Source organism: Mya arenaria, chromosome 2, assembly GCF_026914265.1.
Source record: "Mya arenaria isolate MELC-2E11 chromosome 2, ASM2691426v1".
Classification (NCBI taxonomy): domain Eukaryota; kingdom Metazoa; phylum Mollusca; class Bivalvia; order Myida; family Myidae; genus Mya; species Mya arenaria.
Window position 1 is genome coordinate 20,632,271 of NC_069123.1, and position 22,019 is coordinate 20,654,289.

The 22,019-nt window shown below is 34.9% G+C and overlaps 1 protein-coding gene across 1 annotated transcript; it reads right to left on the reverse strand.

Annotated features, from left to right (window-relative positions):
• Positions 1 to 7,688: 7,688 nt before the first annotated feature.
• On the reverse strand, positions 7,689 to 8,936 carry LOC128204564 (uncharacterized). The gene has a single exon (XM_052905974.1). It carries the CDS (start codon positions 8,849 to 8,851, stop codon positions 8,297 to 8,299), a length of 555 nt encoding a protein of 184 aa, XP_052761934.1. The 5' UTR covers positions 8,852 to 8,936; the 3' UTR covers positions 7,689 to 8,296.
• Positions 8,937 to 22,019: the final 13,083 nt, after the last annotated feature.

Sequence of the window (22,019 nt, forward strand, 5' to 3'; positions counted from 1 at the left end):
TTCTGTCCCATTTTAGCATGACGATAGCACCTTTTCTATTCGTGAATAATTTACACCGACTGAGGGTTAACATCCGGGTAGCGATTATTTTCATATTGGACTGGTTCATAGTTGATATTTAAATGATAAAAATAGTGGTGAATACTGTTGATAAAAACTTAATCCAAGTTTGGCTCATTCTGTCCTTCGATATAACGTTAACATTATGTCACGCTAGCATTAAGACAAGCGCGTAATAAAGCGAGAAAATCATTGAAATTTGATGACTTTCCCAGTCAATTATTCGAATATAACAATGTCGTCTGTAAACTATCGTTTGTAAGTATTCATTCATTAGGTATGTAGTTTATATTGAATTCATATCGGTTTTGTGTTTGGTATCGTTATTTATTGGACAGAATTAAGAAGGCAAACGTTATAAAATGGACAGAAATATAGATGATAACGTGACAAATGGACATAACTGCAAATGTTGCATTGGACAGAAATCTTCTTTTTTTATAAAACACATATTTATGTTTTGTTTTTTTTTGTGATCCATTGTATGCTTTTGATACAAGCTTAAATGTTTAATACTTAATCTGAATTTGATTAAGTAAACTGAATGCTTATGTTATAATTGGGACAGAAATATGTTTGCTAATGTGACAAAAGGACTTTTCGCCTAACGTTACATAGGACAGAAGCAGAGTTTGACATCAACAAGAGAGAATGCTTGAGATGAAAGTCAATATTTGTATGCTGATTTTGTGATTCATTGTGTTTCTTATTTGACAAATCTTATTTTTGACACAAACTTGTGTTATATATTTTATCTTTACCTTATTTTAGTCACCTGAATGCTAGTGTTACATTTTGGACAGAACAATGTGTGCTATTGCATGACAAAAGGACGTCTCCCCTGGTGTTACTTTTGGATTCCAGATTGACCCCCCAGATTTGAGATCTGATAAGACCTTTTCTTTTTTTCCCTGAACCCCACCTCTGGAGATCTGATAAGACCTTTTCTATTTTCCCTGAACCCCACCCCTGGACCTAGGGTGTGTGGTTACAATTGACTGGTGCATTATGACCAGTGGTATTGTGGCGCAAGTTGACGAACTAAACGTTGTTCCATTTGGAAGGAGTCTGATGAATAGATTTACAGATAATAAATTGACGTTGTATTCTTGTAGTATTTCAAACAAAACTGTTTTTTGAATGTAGCGAAACAATAAGAAGTGTTAGTAAAAGTAGTATCTAAAATGATCTGTTGCTAAAAATTTAAAATGTTTGAATTTATGGCATTTACGTTTGAGTGTTTTGTTTTAGTTTGTAAGATTGTGAAGACAGCTCTGTGAATTAAATTTAATCTATCAAATCTGCTCCCTTGGTAGAAAACATTATGTATTGTGTTAGTTTTGTGAGGCAATGAGAAAGTACCCCTGGTGGGGATCAAACCAAACCCACGACTTCTTGTGTTAGAGGCAGACATATATAACTTAGAACACTCTCATATCTCAACAGAAAGTATGTAATAATTTAATTTCTTTTTCAGAACCATACCCTTGAAGACAAGAAGATGATGTGTAAACCGTTTGAATTGCTTGACTGTTGCAATTTACTTACATTAAACATTACTTTAACTGAATTGTCTTTCGCTGTGTCGGGTTGGATTATATGCAAGGTTACTGCAGGTGGGGTGGTCCTTGTTACAGGTTTTAAAGTTCTGGATGTTCGTTTGCCTTTTTTATGATAAGATCTTTTGATCAGTGTCCAATATGTCACTGTGTAGGCATATACAGTTCGGGGTAAAGATTTTTGATCAATCTCTTATGAAACTGTGAATTTGTACACAACCTCTGTAAATGGATCTTAATCTAATGCACCAGTCAATTGTAACCACGCCCCCCCCCCCCCCAGGTCCGGGGAATTACGTAGCGGGGACTTTGACTTTCGGTCCAGCCAACCCGGGTAGAATCCCCGCCCTGCGGTGACGAACTGATGGTAAAACCCCGGCCAAATGCCCCCGCACCTCAGAGACTCTATATAAGTCCATATCTCCGCTAAATTTGGCACTAAGACAAAACCTCCGCACTCACACGGCCCTGCGGAGCCACCTGGAAAGTAAAAACACGGCCCTTTTCCCCGGCTATCCTCAGTATACCCCCGGACCTGTGGGGCCGTGGTTACAATTGATTTGTGCATAATTTCCTAATTGTCTTATCAGATCTCCGATCTGAGTATCCTGCTGCGCAGTATGGGATATTTTAAGATAGTAATGGACCCTCAATGGCCCTGAGCCGATAAACCTACCGGTAAACACAGGAAATTGGCCCCTACTGTTAAACCAGTGTGATTAGAAGGAGATGCACAGCCAGGGATTATCATGCCAAATATTCCTTAAACTAGGCCTTAAAAGGGTGAGGGTCACTTTTAAAAGGCTTAAACTAGGCCTTGAAGACACACAACAGTCTGATCTTTAGTTTTATTGTTGGTTTTTCGTATTGGAAGTTATTCTATCCAGATTGGTATATATTTTTACTAGATTGTTTAATCAAACTGCTTCGGGAACAGTGTTTCAAGGATTCGTCATTCAGACTGACACCATATAAACTTAGGTCAACAGTGTATTTATAAATCAACATGAACAAAACTAGTAGGAACTATATGAGAAGCAATAGAATTATATTGAAACAACAGGTTATTAAAATCTCAAATTAGTAAAACATTATAACAACATTTAAACTAAATGAAGAGTCAAAGAAACTATTTTCAACTGTAGAAGCTCATAAAATGTGTACGTCTGTCACACTGCATCTTCGTCAAATCTTGTATGATTATTATGATTTTTATGTGATTATCATTTGACTGTGTTTATCAATCATTTATATAGTTTGTTTCATACTGTATCAAGCTCAACGAGTCTGTGGTAGGTCTGTATTTTATTCCGTTGTGAAACATTCTGTCCAACTGCTAACGTGACATACTGCTAATGTTACTCATTCTGTCTTGTGGTAACACTAGCACATACTCGCAATTAGCAATTTATAATATATACGTTTAATATCAAACATAATGATAATTGCACCATACTAGAGACATTTATATCACCACAACAAAACATTTATGTTTATAGCTTATCTGATCTGATATAAAAAGAAAACCTATGTTTGCAGAAAATATTTTCTGTCTTGTTGTCCAATTTCGGTTTGTTTCAATACATTTATTTGAGAAAAACAAAACAATCTTTATTTTTTTGTCTGTACAATATGTTTTATAGATAAATAAACCATTTAGTGCAAGATAAAATACTTCTTTGGATCAAAATATTAAAAAAAACAAGTTTTTACCGGCATTATTGTAACACAAGCACAAATGGTATGTTGATACAAAATTCGTTTTTTTATAAAAATGCATGAATAAATCATTGCAAATGTTCTAAAATATGATAGATAAGAAATTGCTCTAAAAGATTATGTTGAAATCACAAATCTGCAATAAATTTTAAAAATCAATATTCGCCGGAAACTTTATGGTCACCCTTTTGTGAAATCTGCCAATTGGGTTGGTTAAAGTACGCGTGGAGTCGGACTCCACACACATTGACCAACCCATTTACGTTCATACCCCGATCATGACATCATCCCCGCGATTCGTTCCTTAATTGGTGCATAAGCAAAACAGGAGTTGTAATTCTAACAATAATAATCTTAATGTCTAATGTTTCTAGTTATGAATTAATTGTGACACAAGTCTTGTGTGAATAAGGGAGAATCTATAATTATAACAAGTTAAATGATATTTATTGTCAAAAATAAGCTCTAATGACATTTAAAATAAATTCATAATTCTCAACAATAAGCAAGCATACAATGGTCTGAATAAACAACTGGGTTACTTCCATGTGCTCATGTTTTATTACGTGTTATTACAAATACAATGAAGACATGATCGAGGATAACATCAATATAAAAGTTGTTTTTTTTAAAAAAGGGAAATTAGATTTCATCTTTGTTTACTGAAAAGTGATTGAAAAAGCAAATTTATATTGTGATTCAAACACTTTAATTAGTTTTATGTTTAAATGTGACGACAATTGGGTAAGATTTAGCAGTAACATTTTTTTATTTATTTACATTTTAGCATAATAAATGGCTATAAAATAATACTCATCTTTTATTGAAAAGGAGTCTTCTTTGACATCAAATATATTTTACCTTTAATTCTATCAAAACCACAGTGATGAGAAGTTGATGCGCAACTGTAAACATAAAATGGTTATGTTCATAAGACACATTGTACCTGTCCGATAAACAATGATGAATGTACTCGATCCTCTACTTCAATCGCTTCAACCGCAGTGATTTGTTATATAACAAAGCTTTAATGGGCGTTGTATGTTTACAAAATAAATGTAATGCGAAAACAATTTTAAAATAAAACTTGAAGATAATTTACATAATTTGCGAATACTTTTCAGGAAACCTAGAACAATATTAGTAGCTCATCCACCATCAACAAACCTACATATGCTGTTGACTCAATTAGATTAACAACCTTTTTGGCCACCAACTGCGCAATCGTTAAATTAATCATGTTCATTCCTTTAAACTCCGTCAACCAGATACTAATTTTATTGACAATTTGTGAATATGTATTTGTTGTAATAAACTCAATACACATATAATTGCACGTAGACAGATAATCACGAAGTTATCATGAAAGCCGATATAAGTTTGTATAAAACAGCAAGAAAATGTGCTACTAGCATTTACAGAACTGATAAGAAAGCAAATGCTTTTAACCACCGGGCTGGTCCTTGTAAATTCTAGAGCATTATCATTCACATATTTGCTGTTCTATTTGAATTTTGAATTTGTTCTATTAAAAATATCGAACATATTTGGCTGTGGACTTGTCACTGTAATTTCCAGTTCTCCTTAATAGTCACTAGTAGCTATCATTGTGTCTGCTCCACTTGTGTATTAATGTTTTACCCTCTTTGAATGTGTATCAATATGTTTTACCCTCTTTGAATGTGTATCAATATGTTTTACCCTCTTTGAATGTGTATCAATATGTTTTACCCTCTTTAAATGTTTATCTATATGTTTTACTCTCTTTAAATGTGTATACAAATGAAAGTTTGTGTATATGTTTACCCTCTTTGGATGCGTATGAATATGTTTACCATCTTTGGATGCGTATATATGTTTTATTCTCTTTGGATGTGTATGAATATGTTTACTCTCCTCGAATGTATATGAATATGTTTCACCCTTTTCTAATGAATGTTTATGAATATGTTTCAGCCTCTTTCTACATTTATAAAAATGACTACATGTACACTTTTTAAATGTTTAAGAAGTTGTTTCACCCTTTTTGAATGTAAATGAATACTCTTTGAATAGTTATCAATGTATGTTTCACCCTCTATGAATGTGTATCATAGTTTTACCGTTCAATAAAGGCGTCCGAAACACATTCATAAAATATTGGAAGTTCTAGTTTTACTTTTGGTAGAGCTGTGTGAAGTTAGCTAAATATACGACATTGGACATTCAAGATCGAATGTTGTGCTGGCACGACATTGGACATTGGACATTCAAGATCGAATGTTGTGCTGGCACGACATTGGACATTGGACATTCAAGATCGAATGTTGTGCTGGCACGACATTGGACATTGGACATTCAAAATTGAAAGCCGTGCTAGCACAACATTCGATTTTGAATGTCCAATGTCGTGCTAGCACAACATTCATTTTTGAATGTCCAATGTCCAATGTCGTGCCAGCGCAACTTTCACTTTTGAATGTCCAATGTCGTGCCAGCACAACATTCGATTTTGAATGTCCAATGTCGTGCTAGCACGACATTCATTTTTGAAATCCCAATGTCGTGTAGCACAACATTCGATTTTGAATGTCCAATGTCGTGCCAGCACAACATTCGATTTTGAATGTTTAATGTCCAATGTTGTGCCAGCACAACATTCGATTTTGAATGTCCAATGTCAAATGTCGTGCTAGCACGACTTTCAATTTTGAATGTCCAATGTCGTGCCAGCACAACATTCGATTATGAATGTCCAATGTCCAATGTCGTGCTAGCACGACATTCATTTTCGAAATCCCAATGTCCAATGTCGTGCTGGCACGACATTCATTTTTGAATGTCCATTAACCAATGTCGTCCCAGCACAACATTCGATTTTGAATATCCAATGTCCAATGTCGTGCAAGCACAACATTCGATTTTGAATGTCCAATGTCGTGCCAGCACAACATTCGATTGTGAATGTCCAATGTCGTGCTAGCACGACATTCATTTTCGAAATCCCAATGTCCAATGTCACGACATTCATTTTTGAATGTCCAATATCCAATGCCAGCACAACATTCGATTTTGGATGTCCAATGTCGTATGTTTAGCTAACTTCACACAGCTTTTTGGTAGTGATTTAATGCTGTCTATATTCATATAATATGATTAAGTTCTTGACGTATTGTTTAATATATAACTACGGTTTTATTTACCAGTTTGCTATTTCTGGATTTTTAGGAGTTTTTTACACATTTGATTTTAAATGTTTTGGGGGAATGTAAAGATATTAGGGATGGCAACGAGTAGTAAAATTGGTACTCGAGTACTCGGACAATCTTCCGATCGAGTACTCGGACAATCTTCCGATCGAGTACTCGGATATTCGATTATTCGGATAACTTGATTTGGTTTTCGGGAAAGACAAGTTCGTGTATACATGTACTTTGTGCGTTGGTCGTAATATTGGCCATTTTCATATTTTAATAAGACTGCTATTATGTACCTTAACAGAAAAATCAATAAAAAGAAAACAGATGTTGCTTCATGCTTTTCATTTGTCATTGAATAATTCGCTCGTCATTGTCCTTTGTTTGGTGAAAACTTTCTAATTGGATAACAAATTATTCAGATACAGACATTGAATTTTGTGTTGAGATGTACAGCGAGTTATGATTTGGCCAAAGGTCGTGAATGAAAAAGATGTAAATTCATACATTAGTTTCCAGTTTTACTGAATTGCCCAAATTTGAATTTACCTGACTTAATTTAACATTTTTATAACAGGGATTTCATTTTCATTTTTTGAAAATATTGTTGTATCACCTGCAAGTTGTGTAATCTTAATGCATGCATTCGTTGACAATTAAATGCCTTCCATATCTTTGCTAGACTTTATTCGTAACGAGATAATTTCGAGAACAATTATAAATTGCAAAGCAGATATAGTTTTCCCCTCTTTATTGCCTCGCATTAGTTTAAAAATTTAGGATTGCAAATCCCCAATCTATTATTCGTTTTTTGTCATTAATTAGTTATGCAAAATGAAAATGCATCAATTTCGCACGTATGACTTTCGTATTGTATCATATGTTGCAATCACACACCGGATCATGTGTATGATTATAGCGAGCATATTTTTGTTTTCAGATTCCTGTTTTGTGTTGAGATGTACAGCGAGTTATGATTTGGCCAAAGGTCGTGAATGAAAAAGATGTAAATTCATACATTAGTTTCCAGTTTTACTGAATTGCCCAAAATGCAAGCTAAAAATACTTTGTCTCAATTTAAACATTTTCTTGCAAGTTACTATTCAAAACTCGCAATAAATCATCCAAATTGATAACCTGTATTCGCCGTATAAAATAATAACAATAATAATAATTAAGTCTCTAAACATTTATGATACAATCATTACGTGGCACAAGCCAATAAATTATAAGCAACATCTAAATAGATGGCAAATCGTCTATAAAAGTTGCGTGTAATGTTTGAAAATGCCCTGTTTGCAGCATATAAATACAAATATCGTATCAAAAAAATCAGAAATCGGATAAAAATGAATATCTAGACATGCATACACCATGATAAATTGATTCTGTTATGCTCATGTAATGCATGTTTCCATCAACTATGAACAAGGTACTATGGTTTTAAATTAACACCAAAAGAGTTCTTGAGCACAATCGAAGTTTATTATGTTTTATTCAAATTAAGTATAGTAAATTTTACCTTTAGATACACATTGCTTATTATGATTTTGAACATGAACATATATTAAATTTTATATATAAAGAAGTGTTTTTCATAACTTTTTATTCTTCAATTTTTTTTTAATAAACATGGCGAATTATATATTATATATTGTTCGTTAAATTAAAAATTAAAAACATTTTTTGTCTTTTTCTTAGTCTTACTGGTCAAATTTAGTTGAAAAGCGTTTCACGTCTGTTTATAAAGTACTTTTTTTTCAGCACACAAATATCATCAAATTACTTTAACGGCTCAGTGTATGTTGCATCACAGAACAATTCTTTAGCAGGGGAGTGGTTCTCTGCATTTATTCTGATGCGATCCAGTTCAACGCCCCATTCGTCAGTCTTTGCGTACACGGTCAGAACGTACTGGCCTTCCATCGCTTCTAGACTTGGCCCAATACGTCCGGAGTTGCGGAACACGTTCCATTCCTGACCCGCACGCCATTTCTCGACAGTTTTGAACGTCGCGATCTTGAGTCCGTTGAAGAGCACCGTAATGTTGTCTGACGGGCCATCATTTGAGTATCGTATATCGTCGATATAGAAGGTGACATTCTGTGACGTGTCATACGGCTGGATGCATAGAGTCAGGTGAATCATCTTAGTACCACCAACGAGGTCGTTTATACGCAGCGTTTTCGCCAAGGATGCTTCCGACCGATGCTGCCAAACGCCCTGACCTTCTTTAAGCGCATTTTCAAACTCGTAATGCTTCTGAACTTCCACTGTGAAATTTTGTCCGTTCACGATAACAATTGATAACGCAAGGAGAATACCAATGAATTCCATTTTGTAGATTTTAAGTTGATAAGCAAGTATTCGCTCACAACAATGATATTCCGCCAACTGTTTTGCTATTTATACCAATCCGTTTTGCAAGTACTGTTTAAAGTGAAAACTCCCCTCTTTAATTGTGGGTGAAGAATGAATCTAATTAGTGTTAAAATAACACCTATAAATTGATGGATAATCGAACTTAGAAAACGAATTCAGACTTCAATTACAATAACCGAGTCATTTTGGTTATTATGATGAAGTAGATTCAGTAAATTACCTATTTCATTATGTTCATAATCCGTTTCTTTTCTACATGTTTAAAATATAATAGATATAATGATAGACTTTCACTTGATAAAACAAAATAGATAAGGATAGTTTTACATATTCAGATGCGCGTTCATGGTAATCAAAATGTAAAACAAAGTTTAAAACTTTTTTGAATTCTAATATTCAAATATTTGATTAAATGTATACACTAAATCTGTACCATTTAGTATTTTAAAATGTATTGATATAAGTATCATCTTTAGTCCGTAAACTTATGAACTGTGATCATCGGCACGTAATAAAGCACCGAAGCGGTTAATCAAAACAGATAACGTGTCTGGACGTATTTTATTAATCTCACAAATTTAGAAAGAAATATAGATATTTATGTTAACTACATGTACTGTGTTCTGTATGCTTCATATGTGTCGTGTCTTCTGTGTTTATATGTTAACTGTATGTGTCGTGTCTTCTGTGTTTGATATGTAAACTGTATGTGTCGTGTCTTTTGTGTTTGATATGTGAATTGTTTCTGTCGTATCCTCTGTGTTATATATGTGAATTGTATGTGTAGTTTCTTCTGTGTCTGATAATTATGTGAACTGTTTGTGTCGTGTATTCTTTGTTCTGTGTTTTATATGTGGACTGCATGTGTCGTGTCTTATGTGTGTGTGTGTGTGGTTTCTTTGTTTTATTGTGTGAAGTATACGTGTCGTGTCTTATGTGTTTCATCATGTAAACTGTATGTATCGTGTCTTCTGTGTTTTATCATGTAAACTGTATGTGTCGTGTCTTCTGTGTTTGATATGTAAAGTGTTAGTGTCGGGACTTCTGTTTTGTCATATGTGAACTGAATGTGTCCTATTGTCTGTGTTTTATATGTGAACTGTATGTGTCGTGTGTTCTGTGTTTTATTTCTGAACTGTTAGTGTCGTGTCTTCTGTGTATAATAATTATGTGAACTGTTTGTGTCGTGTGTTCTGTGTTTTATTTCTGAACTGTTAGTGTCGTGTCTTCTGTGTATAATAATTATGTGAACTGTTTGTGTCGTGTGTTCTGTGTTTCATATGTGAACTGTATGTGTCGTGTCTTCTGTCTTTTTATACGTGAAGTGTATGTGTCGTGTCTTCTGTATTTTATAAGTGAAGTGTATATGTCGTGTCTTCTGTGCGTTATACATTATTTGAAGTGTATACGTCGTGTCTGCTGTATTATATATGTGAAGTGTTTGTATGGTATCATCTGTGTGTTATACTTGAAGTGTATATGTCGTGTCTTCTGTGTTTATATGTGAGCTGTATGTGGCGTGTCTCTGTGTTTTATATGTTAACTGCTTTTATCGCATCTTCTGAGTTTTATATGTGAAATGTATGTGTCATATCTTATCTTTTCTGTGTTTATATGAAAATTGTGCGTCTTCCGCTTTTCATATGTTCATTTGATGAGCAGTGTCCTGTGTGTTTCAAAATGCTTGTTCGTTTTGCATTTCAATATTTTGTCGATGAACGACATACCGGCTGGAGTTAGCTCTCATTGCCTTATTCGATCCGTTCTTATGTATACCACCATTACAGTAATAATTGTGTTCTGAAACAAATTGTTATTTAATGCGTTGTTCGATTAATTATGGAGATGGAAAGGCATTGAATTATAGTTAATGGATTGAGACAAACGTCTGTCGTATATTCGATATGTAAAGATTCGTTATGCCAGCATAACTTCAGATAAAAGCAGTAACAAAATGATCGAATTTGATTTGCCGGCATAACATCCCAGAGCAACAGTAACTCAATGATTAGCCGACATAGTGTGTTTTCATCAATAACATAACATAACATATAGTTTATTGTAACCTAAGGCCTCCAGTCCATAATACAGTTATTCATACAAATACGTTTAACAACATAGATATAATACAATGATGAACAAGACATATTTTAAAGCAATGAGATATCAAATAAGATGCATATATAATAATAAAGCACATGTGAATAACACTACAGCGAGTTATCATTACGTTTAAGAAATGTTTTTCTTGTTATAAAAGCAATGTGAATATATTTTGAAATCAGTACAATACTATGTTTTGACACTTCTGACATAATGTTATAGAAAACTGCTTGCGTGGGAATAGACAAAAACCAGTTAGGTTTGAAATATTCATTTCGCAAATTTGCATACAACGGACAAATCATGACTATATGGAATTCGTCTTCGACATATATATGTTTGGACAAACAATATGGGCAAAATCTCAATTCTCGCTCAATATTCAGGTGTCGACCCTTTTCAATCATCAGCGGGAGATTTGAGCACCTAAAGTTGGACAAGTGTCTTTTCAATATATATGATAGATCACATGATAAATATCGTTCAGGATCAAGGGCAGTTTTGAAACGTTTATAATGAACTGCCTTAGGTGAAGCCTCTATATATGAATACAGTTGTTGCACAACACAATCTATAAGTCTTTCAATAAATAGCCTTAAGAAATGTTCTTGGTTTCCAATCTCTTGTGAAATCTACGCATAACCAAAGCCGTTCTCAAATAATAATTTCTTCACACTTGTTGCCCATGTTGTACGACTGATTCATCCAGTGATATAAGCATAATATAACTCTGTCGTGGATAACAGTGTGGACATACCACGTGGTTTGTGACGTCACATTTAGTTATAACGTGAAGTAAAATACCGCTCGACTCAAAAAGGATTATCGCTGTAAATGTGTTATTTTTATATCAATTTTTATAAAACCTAGCGGAGGCTAAGCGGAAAAATGTACACTACACTCGGTTACTAAGCGGCATGTTGAGTAATTTATAGTTTTTTTCAAAAATCGTGGGCAAATGATGAAAATGGACAAAGTATTGTTTGTTATGACGAGAAGCAAATTACGTTTCTGGTCCAAAAAGTTGTTTATATATATATTCACCATGTTGGCCTTAAAACGGAAGTCTCGGAATGCATATTCTATCATCAGGATATATACATACATACCTACAAATAAGGCATACAGTATATAGAAATATCAAATGTTTGTATTTTGTTATGACGAAAAGCAAAACCTATTTGGTTATGACGAAAAGCAGTTTTTAGGAACAATTGCCGACCTCTCTCCATCTTGCAATGAGCCCACTTTGAACCTGTTTTGCATCGAGCATAGGTTATGCTTTACAGCAATTAAAAGACATACATATATGACAACTACATGTCACTGCTAAGTATGTCACTCAATTTATTGATCAGAAAACTTCATGATTCCAACAACACGTTACATGTTCTTCATAAGCTTGTCTGGTATTTTTTGACAAAAAATGGAGTTTATGTGTCGTCGGTAGGTTAGAAGTGCACCTACATGTAGTTCACATTAATTGTGTCAATTAAAACCCTTAAAACATTTGAATGTAAGTTAAACAAACGTTCATTGAAGTAAACGTTGCCATTTTCTCTTTGAATACTTTCTATATTTTATCAGGCGCGTTAAACGCGCATATGTTTATGTGATATTTCGAGGGCTTATCGTGTGCTTTTGGGTGTTCTGTTACTAGTTAAAGACGTTAAACATCTTTTTTTGTACACTGAGAATCTAACTACTTTGGGAGTTGTAGTTATAGAAGCGAGCTTTTTTTCATCGGCGACAGGCTAGCATTTTCTGTTCTTGTATTGACGGATATCTTTGCCACTGCGGTCTTGTGTAATTTTCTGTATAACGTGAGGATCGTTCGCCTTCTAAATCGGGCCATGGTGAAGTTCCTGAAGTGAAAAAGTCGTTGACTTCAAATTATGATACACATCACATGCCAAACTGAAAGACTCGTGACCATTAGCGATTCTCAGAACTAAAAACGTATCCTCTCAAGGCTTAACAATTGTGCAGAAGTTTGTTTACATTTCACCAAAATGTGGATAATGTGCTTGCAATAAACAAAATGGGGCGTTAAGGAACAAAAAATCGTCCAGGAAACGTGTACAGTCGAGCAATAACCAAGTTTTGAAAATAGGAATATATACATGCAAGCACCGTTACAACACGATCGATATGATATATTTACCGAGAAAATACGAAAACTTGTGGATAAAATCAACACGTTTATTTGTACACATTGCCTCCTAAGCCACAATCTTTTCAATAACTTTTTTATCTTTAAAGTTTTGATACCTTACTAAGATGTCGATCAAAGAATATGTTTTCGCCACATACTGGACGCATACATTTTTCAAAATTTTAAGAAAAAGTCCACTTACCAGGCAAAAGTTGGTTCCTGAATCAGTACTTTTCATTCTAAATCCGCCATTTTGTTTGCAATGAAACGATTTTCTCATTTAATGTTTGCATGAAACGAAATTACGTCCTCCCCCTTGTTTTTTCTTTGCTCGCCTGCAGCGCTTCCCCATGGCAAGGGGAGGCCGCATCATTCTGAAAAAAGAAAACATTTTGTTTGATTAAATCATTGACCCTCTTTATTGTGCCGATAAACATGGTTTTGCTTCAGTTGTTCGACATCAAGGTTTATCACTATGTATCCTCGTTAACATATGTCTATAAATATGCATTTAATCAAATTGCACTTCTAACCTACCGACGACACATAAACTCCATTTTTTGTCAAAAAATACCAGACAAGCTTATGAAGAACATGCAACGTGTTGTTGGAATCATGAAGTTTTCTGATCAATAAATTGAGTGACATACTTAGCAGTGACATGTAGTTATCATATATCTATATGTCTTTTAATTGCTGTAAAACATTACCGATACTCATTGCAAAACAGGTTCAAAGTGGGCTCATTGCAAGATTGAGAGAGGTCGGTAATTGTTCCTTAAAACTGCTTTTTGTCATAACCAAATAGGTTTTGCTTTTCGTCATAACAAAATACAAACATTTGATATTTCTATATACTGTATGCCTTATTTGTAGGTATGTATATATCCTGAGGATAGAATATGCATTCCGGGACTTCCGTTTTAAGGCCAACATGGTGAATATATATATAAACAACTTTTTGGACCAGAAACGTAATTTGCTTCTCGTCATAACAAACAATATTTTGTCCATTTTCAGCATTTGCCCACGATTTTTGAAAAAATTATAAATTACTCAACATGCCGCTTAGTATCCGAGTGTAGTGTACATTTTTCCGCTTAGCCTCCGCTAGGTTTTATAAAAAATGATATTAAAATAACACACTTACAGCGATAATCCTTTTTGAGTCGAGCGGTATTTTACTTCACGTTATAACTAAATGTGACGTCACAAACCACGTGGTATGTCAACACTGGATAACGGTTTGCTGGCATGTGTATCAGTTTTAACCAGTACTTAATGTAACGTGTTGTATATTGTATGGACATAGGGTTTCTTCCACACTCACTCAATGCAAAAAAGTTAGCAACAGACTGGTTTAAACCACAAATCCGTTTACAGAAGTCAATATGGACTTTCTTCGTACATTCAGAATAACGGTATCCCCATATATCGGCACAATAACACAAAATAGGTTGTACAATTGAGTCAAACAATTTAAAAGCGGCTTTCGGGTGTAAAAACCAAAATGTTTTTGATATCTTAATATATTTGTACATGTAATGGCTTTTGTCGCCTGTTTCGCTAGTGTTTCTCTAGTCAGTGTCCAGGAGGGCTTTGGACAATCGGAACTCCTCGGCTAGTATCAAGATATGGCCTCGGATATAATACGGGTCGTAAGAAAATAGTCCATCATAGCCGACCAAGAAGATGTTCAAACAACCAAGAGATATGTTAGACCAAAGACAGAATGAGGAGCGTAACTTTTACCACTTATTTGTGTTTTATTTTTATACTTATTGTATTGTATTAAAGCATAAAAATGGTTTTAAAAGAGCCCTAATGAGAAATGTCACTAATTTTTAGTGGTAGGGGTAAAGTCTTCTTCCATCTGACAGATTCTAAGATATACATTTCATTTCATTAACTTGATTTTTTTTATAATTAAAATTTACATTCTTTTAACCAAGGATGTATGGTTTATATGTCCGTGAGTGTTGGTATCGAACAGCTGAATGTATATGGAGGCTATTCGTTGCCATAAGTCCAGACGTGTATGTGTGTATTTTAGGTTTGTATCATTGATGATTTACCAATTTACATTTTACAACCGCCAACTCATCGGTTGTATGTTTTACATTTTACACTGCACATTTTCATTTTTCATTGTACCGATTGGAGTTTTATTCTCGTTGCATCTATTCATCAGACGATTCAGTCGTGTTTATAAAGTTGTGTATTTTAAAACACGCGTCATTCTGTGAAAGTCACGTGCCGGGTTTTACATTGCGGTGTGTAGAAGACAGATTTCAGTTCGTAGTTCTACAAAATACATTGTAAGGTGGTAACTTTTCATTCGCAATTGAACATGAGATGATATTTAATTTTATTTATAGATAGCTCCGCCTTAACCATGTCTTAACTCCGCCTTAACCATGTCTTAACTCCTCCTTACGTCTTTCGGAAATTTCCGCTATCACTCGGCTTTATTTAAACCAATTAAGTATACTTTGGACCATGGACATTGCGAACCTTATTATGGACAGTACGAATCATCTATATTATGACACTATGGACTATGATTTGGAAACAGGATGGATTATAAATTATTTCATGTCGAATAAAATAATATATGATATTACAACATGTTTTTCTCTATATAATAGTAATTAATACGCACATATGACATGAAATGAGATGTATGCAAAATGATACTTGACTCAAACACAACAAAATGTAAGCCATTAGCATTAAATTATACTTCAAAAATGAAAAGTCCCATTGTCTTATTTTTCTTTTAAAGCTGCACGCTCACAGATTGGCCGTGTTGACAGCTATTTTTATTTTTTGTTCTGGAATTAGCCAATTTTTGCGTAAATGTCTGGATACCAGTGGTATAAGACTGCTGACAAAAGATCAGATACAGTTTTTCAGTTTTACGTTCGCAAATTGATGTTTTATGGCTAAAAGTGATACTACAGTAACGTTTTAAGACAAATGAAAAATGTCGGCAGTTTTCCAAACAATTTAGATCTGTTTTATTGTGAGTAATCTTATTATTTGTATAGAAAGCATTGCTGCCAAAATCAGCCGAGTCTGGGACAAAAAAAGGTTGTCAAAACTGTCAATCTGTGAGAGTGCAGCTTTAAATTACTATAAACACTATTTAAATTCAACCATTAGAGGACACTTTCTTGCTTTTTTGCAATGTTTAAGATTGCAAGTAATATTAGATAATTTAAAATTTACGAAGAAAAAAATCTAAATTTTCATTAAGTGGAAATTATTCGCTAAGATGCCCCAGCGGTTTCTTACATGGTGGCTGGAACTGTACGGATAAAATACACTAAGATTACAACTTCATATAACTCGTACATTATACTGTAACGAATATTATTTTGTAGGTAATTAATAAAGTATTTTAATGATGAAGTCAATTTATTGCTAATAAACAATTATTACTTGCTGCTAGCTTTTATACCCCACCCACACTCAACAGTCAGGGCTTTTTTCACATTTAGGTGAAACGGACCTAGCCCTTTTTGAGGGGAAAAATTGCGCGTTTGTTTTTCTAATCTAAGACTCACGATATCTATTTTTTCATGTTCTTGAACCCCCCCCCCCCCCCACTTGATTGTTATGGTTCACAGTGGCAGATCCCGTAATTCATAACTGGGGGACACAAGTGGGTTGGAGGGCTGTTCTTCCATCCACATGGATATTTTGTTTCAATGATGTATTGAAATTACACGTTTACACCATACATGCTTATTAAGATAGTAAATGTATAACATCAGACAAAACTAGGTGGATATCATTATGATGTCCATCAAAAGTTTCGTGGGTTTGCTGGAGCAGGTTTTGAACAGGGACTTGCGTTAGAGGGGCGTTACTTAAGGGCACAAATATTTGGACATGATCCCTCGAGTGGGCATGACATTAATATGTTTAAAATGTGGGAAGTGGGTTTAAGGGGTACTCCCCCTAAAATATATCAAATATTTTTAGTCTGAATTGGTGCATTATGGCGTAATTAAGTACTTTTTTTCTGAGAAATATTGACAAAAAATAACCTTTAAGTTTACTTGCGGGCCAACTGGGGGGACACAGGCCCTACAGCCCCCCCCCCCCCCCCCCCACACACACACACACACACTGAACGACCCGCTCATGGTCCACTTGTAAATAAAATAAATGAACAATTTTTGCCTGCTTGTGTATATAAGTAAAAAAAACTGACAGTGGCAGTATAAATCTGGGTCCGTGAGCCCAGCTCAGATACACCCAACTGCAATTGACTATAATATGGTGATTTAAAACCCATTTATGAACATTGATCGTCAAAATGGAATAAAAGATGAAGTTAATTTTAGTTTTTATTGTGAAATAAGAGAGAGTACTCGGACTTACAACCGGGAATTTACAGGAGGTAGGCGAAGATGTTATCTCCCTTGCTTGATTCGACGGAAATAAACGAAAAAAATCTGATTCGTTAGCTCCGCCCATTCACCTTCGTTTCTTTCGGTGACATTTACCATATAAGTTATAAGCGAAATCGTCTATCCTTGTAATTCTGAACTTGTCAATTGACTTTTGTAAACCTGGACTTGTTGGACTGCAAATGTTCATTTTACGAATGCGAATGTCGACTGTAGGATTGCAGTTTTACATATGCATGATTCGGCTTTCTAAATTACATCATCATATTGTTAAAGGCAAGTTATACGATCTATGTTTTAGTGAGTTTATACAGGGTCGTTCTGACAAATATACATTTTGACTACTATAATGACAAATGACAAATCAATACGGAACAACTGACGAATAGAAATTAAATAAATTAGATCCTCAGTCAAGTGGTTTAGCAAAATGAGTTTGAACGCATAAACCAGCACACATTTCTTTCAAGCTGGGAGTAAGATTACTATTATTGGTCCCAGTTTCAACTTCATGGTTAAATTCTATGATATCCACCGGTGGTGGTGATGATGCAGAAACATTGAAAAATGCTTACATTTTTACTGTGCCAATGAAATGCAGACATTTAAATTTTAATCTTATTGTCGTTTTCAGAGAGCAGTATGGTACCAGTGGTGCAGCCGACTCTGAATTCCTGGCTTGTTCTAATGAATAAAGGCGGATGAGGTAATGGTTGTGCTATTTTCGAAATTGGAACAATAATTTACCAATCAAGTATCCTATTGGTTTAAGCCCAAATGTACCTGCATGTTTGTACAATTAATCAACAAGGATTGATAGTATTATTATTAAAATATTAACATTGTAGTGGAATTTAAGCATGATAACAATTTCATTTCATATTCTTAAATTCACCAGTAGTCCAGAGCTAAAAGCTGCTCTCTCACAGATTGACAGTTCTTCTTGGTCATTCTTCAAAAGCCCTCAATTGATATCAAGGGAGTAATAAAATGATATCAAGGCCACACCAAATTGATATTTCGTTCCGCGGATTTACCGCTCCTATTTTTTTGAAAATGTAAAAAAAATGTTTTTATTTTTTTGTGCGCCCGCACCTCCATTTTGATCGCCAAGTAGATTTTTTTCAGGTAATAATTTATTTAAAGGCTAAAAATAATCAAGTATAATTTTTCTACGCTAGTTTTCGTGTTTTGGTAAAGGGAAGTTACCGATGCGTAGTGTTTTTATACTGTATATCGATCGGTTTAGAATGGGTTTCAATAAATTCAATCAAAATGGCGGCTTCCGGTATAAAAAATGTGGCTCGAAGTTTTGAAATTAAATCTTATTTTTTACAATAAATATGTTTTAAGCATGCTTGAAGTCATTGTTGATCGTCTCATGCACTAAAGGATCATTATTTAAAGCAATCATTATGCAATAAAGCATGTGTATCTAAGACTGGTAGCGATTATATTGCGTAATTAGTGACTCGTTTTGAATGGAAATCGGACAGGTCAACTTAACTGGAACATGAGTCATTGTTTGGTCCAAATTGATGTATCAAGCTCATTTTTTATCAAATTCTGACAAAACAACAGTTATGAACAAATAGCGTTATAAACACTGGTCTGGATATACCTCAACATAGGTAAGCGGCTAAGTTTATCACCTTATATTTTGTTTTTATTTGCAGCATAATCCGGAATTGTAATATACTTGTCAATTGTAACCACTGCCGCGCCCACCCCTCGCCTTTGTTCCAGGGGTATACCGGGTACAGCAGAGGCAATGGGCTGTGTTTTTACCTTTCAGGTGGCCCCGCAGTGCCAGGGATGATAAAATTCCGGATTAATCCGGATTTCCGAATTAAAGGTCTCACGGATCGATTTTGAGATGTATGTAAATCCGTTGAGTTTCTTCTAGGGAGGGAGGGGTACAGGGAGCGATTCGAGCTATGTTCGAACAATATGGGTACGAAAGGTGAGTTTTCCGGAAGTGTAAAGCCGGAAATTAACGAACCTATTTACGTCTTGCCAATCCAGCTATATGATTGGTTAAGATAGCGTCGGGTGATTACGGAAATTACCGATCGGACTAGAAAACAGAATCCGGATGGTTCGTATTCGGATATGACAGACGACGAAGATTAATAAACGAGTATTGGAAAAACACGACCACCACCAACTTCTAAAAACATCGATTCGTCGATTTAAAAGTATATTTGCTATTTAGTTTTAAGAGAAATTCCCGAAACGTTACTTTTAATGTTAAAACTGAGAATGGCTTTTTGCGCATGAAGCAATATTTCGGACATCCCGATTCGGATTTTGTTGTAAGAAACGATTTTTATTTTACAAATTTTATTTGGCCGATTGAAGTTTACGATGTAAACCGTTTCTTTATTGTTCTCATAATGTTTGAAGCTTTGTTCTCAATAAGAAGTGGCTGTTGACCATACTGGAAGGTTCAAATGAAAATCACTATCCCCACCCCTGACACATTCAAGGTGGCTGTTACAACCATTAAGCATTAGATAAGCGAGCAGTGTTTTTATCCTTTTACCAGTTCACCAATCACTTTTTATCATGTTACCTAAATTTTGTTCTCTTTTATACCCTAATTCTCACTTTTCTGATGTGATTTGCCTCATCAGTGTTTTATTTTTTTCACTAATAAGCCAGTGCGCACCGTTCATGTCAGAAACACTCGGAAGAGGGGTTGACATTAAACAGAGATAGATAGATAGATAAAACTGGGTTGTTTAAAATTTAAAGAAAAAATGAATTAATATTTTGTAGTAGTAATATATATTAAGTAAGAGCAATCAGTTTATTTTCTATTTGAGACAGTTCAACAAATCTTCTTGAGGACCCAGTTTGAGTGAGATTTAATTTCTATAGTTGTAATTTGTATTTCCAGGTATGTTGATGGTTCCAAAAGTTAGGGATGAACAGACACCTCAGCCAGTGCATCCGGTTGTTCCTGTCAATGACCGACAATTCAATTCAGAGGCCATGATTCTTGGATTTATGGCTGATCATGACCTTCCATACTCCCTGATACCACATGAAGTGAGTCTTACTTAAGACACTTGCCAAAGATACAAAAGCTTCAAAGGTGTACAGTATCATAAAAGATGACTTACGGAGAGGCAAGCCATTTCAATGATGAACTTGTGGAGGAGTTAAGTGATACTCGGTTTTGTTTGAACTTAGATGAGTCAACAAACACATAAAATGAGAGAACTGTTGCAGCTATTTTTGTGCTATAGAGAAAGAAATAGTGTTGAGACGTTTGTCCTCCTTAAAAATCACAAGGGCTGATTCTGAATCAATTTTCAAGGAATTTGAAAGCCTGTTTGAGAGACTTAAAATGCCGTGGGACAATTTAGAGTGTGTGCTACCGTACATGGACACCTGTAACATGATGAGGAGAAAAAATACGGCTTGGAGACCAGAATACGTCAACTTGTCCCTCACCTCATAGACATTGATGGTGACACAGCCCGCCATGTCCACAACGGTTACCCTGCCAAAGCATTTACAGTCCCATTTGGATATTACTTGGAATAAATGTGCAGATAATGGAATAAATACTATTATGTCTTATATATAAAATTTGAATAAATAACACTTTACAATAAAAATTTGCAAGCTTGATATTTGATATGTTATTCATTATTATTTATCAAACATCCCACAGTATAGACTATTCATACACAGGCATTTGATCATAGCCAGTTGAGTTTTATGGGAAGTGGACAACTGAACCAAAATGTCAGGTACATGTCTTATGCCTGTGACTTAAGGTAAAAAGTAAATTTAACTTTGTTCAAAGACAAAGGTGTTAAACTTCACTGCTAAGATTCCTGATAATTGTTCTGATTGCGGAAGTCTCCTGTTGGACATAATTATATCTACCAAACCGAAAGGTGTATTCCTTGAACACTATTCTAAGGCAAAAAAGGGTATTAGAAACCCTGAAATACTGAAAGCTGTACCCATCGGGGGCCTTTAGCGGCCGACTGAACCCCGCGCAGACATTTTCAGGATTGGCATCTTGGCCCTGTTATCATCCCTGCAGTGCCTAGTGAATGTGGTTTTGTCTTCATATTGAAGATAGACAGGAGTGGGCCTCACATAGGTATTCGGGATTGCGGGGCCATTTGGCAGGGATTTTACCAGCAGTGTGTCCCTGCAGTCGGGTATTTTACCCGGGTTTTGAGAGACCGGAAGTCAAAGTCCCCGCTATTCCGGACTTAGGGGGGGGGGGGGCATATACAATTGGCTGGTGCATAAACACATCTAAATAACCCAAAAAAGTACTCTGTGAAAATACCCTTGTTCTTCTTGTTTTTCATAAGCACATGTCACTGCATTTCCTGTGATAATAAAAACAAACTTTAGTCTATGTTATAATGGAGTCTGATGTTTGATGATGCCTGTGTAAGTGATCATTTTT